Source organism: Protobothrops mucrosquamatus, unplaced genomic scaffold (assembly GCF_001527695.2).
Source record: "Protobothrops mucrosquamatus isolate PMUCROS unplaced genomic scaffold, P.Mucros_1.0 scaffold7394, whole genome shotgun sequence".
Taxonomy (NCBI): domain Eukaryota; kingdom Metazoa; phylum Chordata; class Lepidosauria; order Squamata; family Viperidae; genus Protobothrops; species Protobothrops mucrosquamatus.
In genome coordinates, this window is record NW_015393195.1 from 10783 (window position 1) to 15307 (window position 4525).

A 4525-nucleotide genomic window follows, 5' to 3' on the forward strand; every position below is an offset into this window, starting at 1 on the left:
GTGGGAGCGGACTGGTCGAAGGGAGGTGTTTGGTAGGAGGCGGTCTTGCAAATAACTAGGTCCATTGCCATGGAGCGCTTTAAAGGTTGTTACTAACACCTTGAAGCGCACCCGGAAGGCCACAGGCAGCCAGTGCAGCTCGCGCAGGAGAGGTGTTACATGGGAGTATCTAGAGGCCCCCAGGATCCCCCGCACGGCCACATTCTGAACTAGCTGGAGCCTCCAGGTGCACCTCAAGGGGAGCCCCATGTAGAGAGCGTTGCAATAGTCCAGGCGGGAAACAACGAGGGCTTGAGTGACTGTGCGTAGAGCGTCATGATCCAGAAAGGGGCGCAACTGGCGTATCAGGCGAACCTGATGAAAAGCCCCCCTGGCCACGGCTGTCATATGGTCATCTAAAGACAGCCGAGTATCCAGGAGGACGCCCAAGTTGCGGGCCCTCTCTGCGGGGGCTAATGACTCGCCCCCGATAGCCAGGGATGGAACCAACTGGCTATGTCGTGACGCCGGAAACCACAGCCACTCGGTCTTGGACGGGTTGAGTCGAAGCATGTTCCTCCCCATCCAGACTCGCACAGCCTCCAGGCACCGGGACATCACTTCCGTGGCATCGTTGGGGTGGGGTTATGTCCCAAGGCTTGCACTCCCAAATCAAACACATACAATGGACTATTCAATTAATATGACTGCTCCCCATATATCTGTATCTCCCTTTCTATCACATTAAAATTGTATTGATTACAATTTTGGAGAGTCTAGAGATTATAATCAAGACTTTTTAAAGAAGTGCCACTGGTCTTCAAGCCATAGGGCAATACTGCTGGATTTAACACACATATTAAATTGCAAGGGTAAGATTTTTAACTACAACTTAAATGCAGCTTCAAAGAGCAGCTTACAAAACCCTATCTAGCAAGAGAACAAAAAACAATATATCAAAATATACTACCAAAACCAAGCTAGAGGAATATCAAACTCCAAATTCATACCATAGCAGGGTATATCTCCATTTGTCACAATTCTACCTTATAACCAGATTTTAACAGCTTTCCAGACAGCTAAAAGTGAGAGAGCCAGTCTAATCTTTGGGAGGGGTAGAAGCAATGCTGTTCTAAAGAAGAGGGGTCAACCCTTTAGGAGAGGTACCCAAAGAGAGCCCAGTCTATAATTGGATGAGCAGAAACCATTGGAAATAGTGGTTCAAAAGACATCCTGGTCACAAATCATGTACAGTTTTATAAGTGACGTACAGGACCTTGAACTGAATCTGGAAAGTAATTAATAATATATAACAGTTATAATAGTTGAAGCAGGAATAATTAATGGCATATATCACTACTCAAGCCACTGCCTTCTTGATCAGTAGTAGATTCTTGGTGACTTTCAAGGGCAGCCCCATGTAGACAGTAAAGAATACTAACCTCAGCAATTGTGCTTCCAGTAGTATTTTTTGAAAGGTCATTATATATTTCAGTCATTGTTCCTTTTATAGCATCCATCATCTGTTTAAAAGAAAAAAAATACAGAATTAGATATTTATTTACTGGGAAGAGCTCCTTCAGTTTTGTTTACACCAGATATGATGAAAAGGATACTAGAATATAAAATGGTTATTTTAGATTTCATACTTTACATTAATTTACCATTCCAGAGTTAAGTGCTACTCTCAAGCAACTGAGCCTGTTGAAGAGCACTGAATATATTCCCATCCCCAAATTTAAAGCACAAATATTGTTTAAGCAGGATCCTCCTCACTTCCAAGCTTACCACTGCTTTCGCTTGACAAACAAAAGTAGCAGCTCTATCTCCAGCAGCTACCTAGCAATGTATTCCATGGAAAACCACCTGGCATTGAACCTTAACCTCTGTTCAAAACACTATAGAGAAGAATTGGCAAAAGTAGACACTATAATCTCTTTGCTTGGTTTAAAATCTGTTATCTGGGTATCATGCCTTTTATATTCAAGTGGGTAATACATAACCCAGGTCAGAGGGAAGATTAAAACATTATATACCTTTCTCTTGCTCTTCAAGTGAAGAATCTAGATAACTTGGGGGTTATCATTCACTTTGCATCCTAAACCTTTTTTCCTCAATGCTATAATCTAACCTCTATGAAAGACTACATATCAATTCTGCAATAAGACTTTGAATTAGCTTTGAACATTCGAACTAGCATGTTCCTAGGAAGGACATATTCAAGGGAAATTTGACATAATTCCACTGTTCTATGGGGACCAGTTTAAAATCTCACCATAATATGTTATTTGTGTCAGTGGGGTAAGTATGTGCTGAGAGAGAAGGTGAACTAAGCTGAGTGAGTGTGTGTGTGTGTGTGTGTCTGTGTGTGCATATTAAGTAAATGAGATGGAGGGGAATGGAAAGGATCTGTGTCTGCTCTAGGCAAATGAACCAGGAAAGCAGGCCTGCCTTGAATGGCCTTGTCCACTGTTGTTATGTACTTATATGGGTCTTTGACCATAAAAGAAATCCTCCAGCCATCTTCTAATGTATCTAATGACACAAACAAATAGCAGATAGATAGATTTAATAGGGAGAACTAATTAACCTATGTTGTGCACAAAAATGTAAATAAAGGATTTATTCAAAACAAGATTGTTTCCGGATGACTTTACAGACATGTCCATATAGTTATTTTCAACAACAATATGGAATCCTTTTTTGTTTGTCTGTTAACTTCTTAGTATAGTCTACATCCCTGCAATCTCCAATGCAAGTACTAACCGCGCCTAACCCCATTTAGTTTCTCACCCTAAAAATGGTTGGCCAGGTTATTTTGGCTAATTTTCCCTTCTATTCTTATCTAAAAAACATAGAACAGGAAAAAAATTACACATCTTCTGGGTATACATTAGGAGCCAACTTTAAATGTTGCTGTTATGTTCTTCTGTGAGTTCAAATGTTAATCCTAATCCATGAGAATAGTGAAAATAACAAAGGAATGATGAACACTTTGTACATGTTAAAAATACATTAACTGAAATCAAGCATTTAATACACTTTTTAAAAAGCTTACTTTACTAGTATACTTAGCAATATCTGCAGCCACATCTGCTGAAGCAGTTGCTATTGGCAAGTCTGTATTAACTGAAGATGAAAGTGTATTTGCTGATCCAGAACTGGTTACTATAGAAACAGGCTGAGTGCTTGTAACCAGGGTGATAGTTGACGTTGAAGTACTCTGAGTAATTTCTTTTTGCTGTACAGCTGGAATACAAAACAAATCTGAAAATGAATTACTATATATTTCAAAGCATTTAGAAAATTAAAAACAAGCCGCCTCTGAAATAAATACTATTTGGTAGTTTTTCTGCTTAGTTACTAGAACTATACCATTTAATCTGTGGGTGATGTTATTAACAGAAAGCCTTAAAATCAGACAGGAACAATAAGTGAGTACTCATCCTGATTTTATCAATTGTAAAATGCCCTGTAGGGATTCATACATTAATAAGGCATTATGTTTATTAGGACCAACCAGAACATTACAAAATCATTTAAAGGGTTTCAATATAAAACCAAAGTGGTAGTGGAAAAAAAGAGGTGGTGAGTCCAAAGACTGCAGTTTTTAAAGTTCTTAAAACAAAATACAGGCAATATTAAGTAGATTTAAGTAAATTTGTTTTATTATATACTATATATCATAATATACACTATTACATCATAAATATTCAAGTTATGGGAAAAACTGCTGGTACAAATACAATGATAACTGTTCCTTAATATACAATATGAACCCAAGCAATTATTCAGAGATTTATTTAAAGAGAGTTCAGCCCACAATCAAAAAATAAGATAGAGAGATCCAGTTTTTCCTTTCTCCTGCAATCTTTTTTTTTTTCTTTCAAAATGTCGCTGTGAAGGGCTCAGGAATGATTTGTGAAAAGAGGATGGTCAGCAAAAATAACCACTTCATCCTGCATAAGGGAACATCTGCTGGTTCCAAAAGACTTTCATATTTGAGAAGAAATTTTCCTTTTATAGGATGGCCTATCTAGATTCAACTTATCACCAACAACAGTGTTATTATCATAATAACCTGTGTTCTTATATAATTTTGATGTTAAATCTATTAGGTTAATTAAATCGTCAATAAAAGGGCTGGACAATTCATATTCCAACTGAAAGGTTTCTTACTATGTGTATTGGTGGAATGTTTGATAATTTCCTCGTTTTTGTGCAATTCATATTTGAGGTCTGGGCACAACTACTGTGAATGGATTGCAATGAGCAGACATTAGGAAAGGTGGGCAATACCTTTCACTGCTTGTCTTGTCTGGTATCTTGTTCCTTGGGAAGACTGAGGCTGCTGCTGCTGATTCTGCTGCTGTTGCTGCTGCTGCTGCTGTTGCTGCCTTTGCACCTTCTGCATATGCCATTTCTGGGAAGAAGTCTGAAATTTGTTTGAAGAATTCCATACTACCCGCTGCACAGCTGGGACGGTTTCCTTTGGTAGGAGAGGTCTCTGCTTTTTTACTGGGCTGCCAGTAGCTGCAGCTGGAGT

At 38.8% G+C, this 4525-nt stretch overlaps 1 protein-coding gene across 1 annotated transcript in view; it reads right to left on the reverse strand.

Annotated features, from left to right (window-relative positions):
- Positions 1-4522, reverse strand: part of LOC107300549 (protein kinase C-binding protein 1-like) — a gene marked incomplete at its 5' end in the record, with an annotated part of 8285 nt that extends 3763 nt beyond the window's left edge. The window contains 3 exons of the mRNA XM_015829865.1: positions 1422-1502; positions 3038-3228; positions 4279-4522. Coding sequence (XP_015685351.1) covers positions 1422-1502; positions 3038-3228; positions 4279-4522 — 516 coding nt within the window. The remainder of the gene's footprint in view (positions 1-1421; positions 1503-3037; positions 3229-4278) is intronic.
- Positions 4523-4525: the final 3 nt, after the last annotated feature.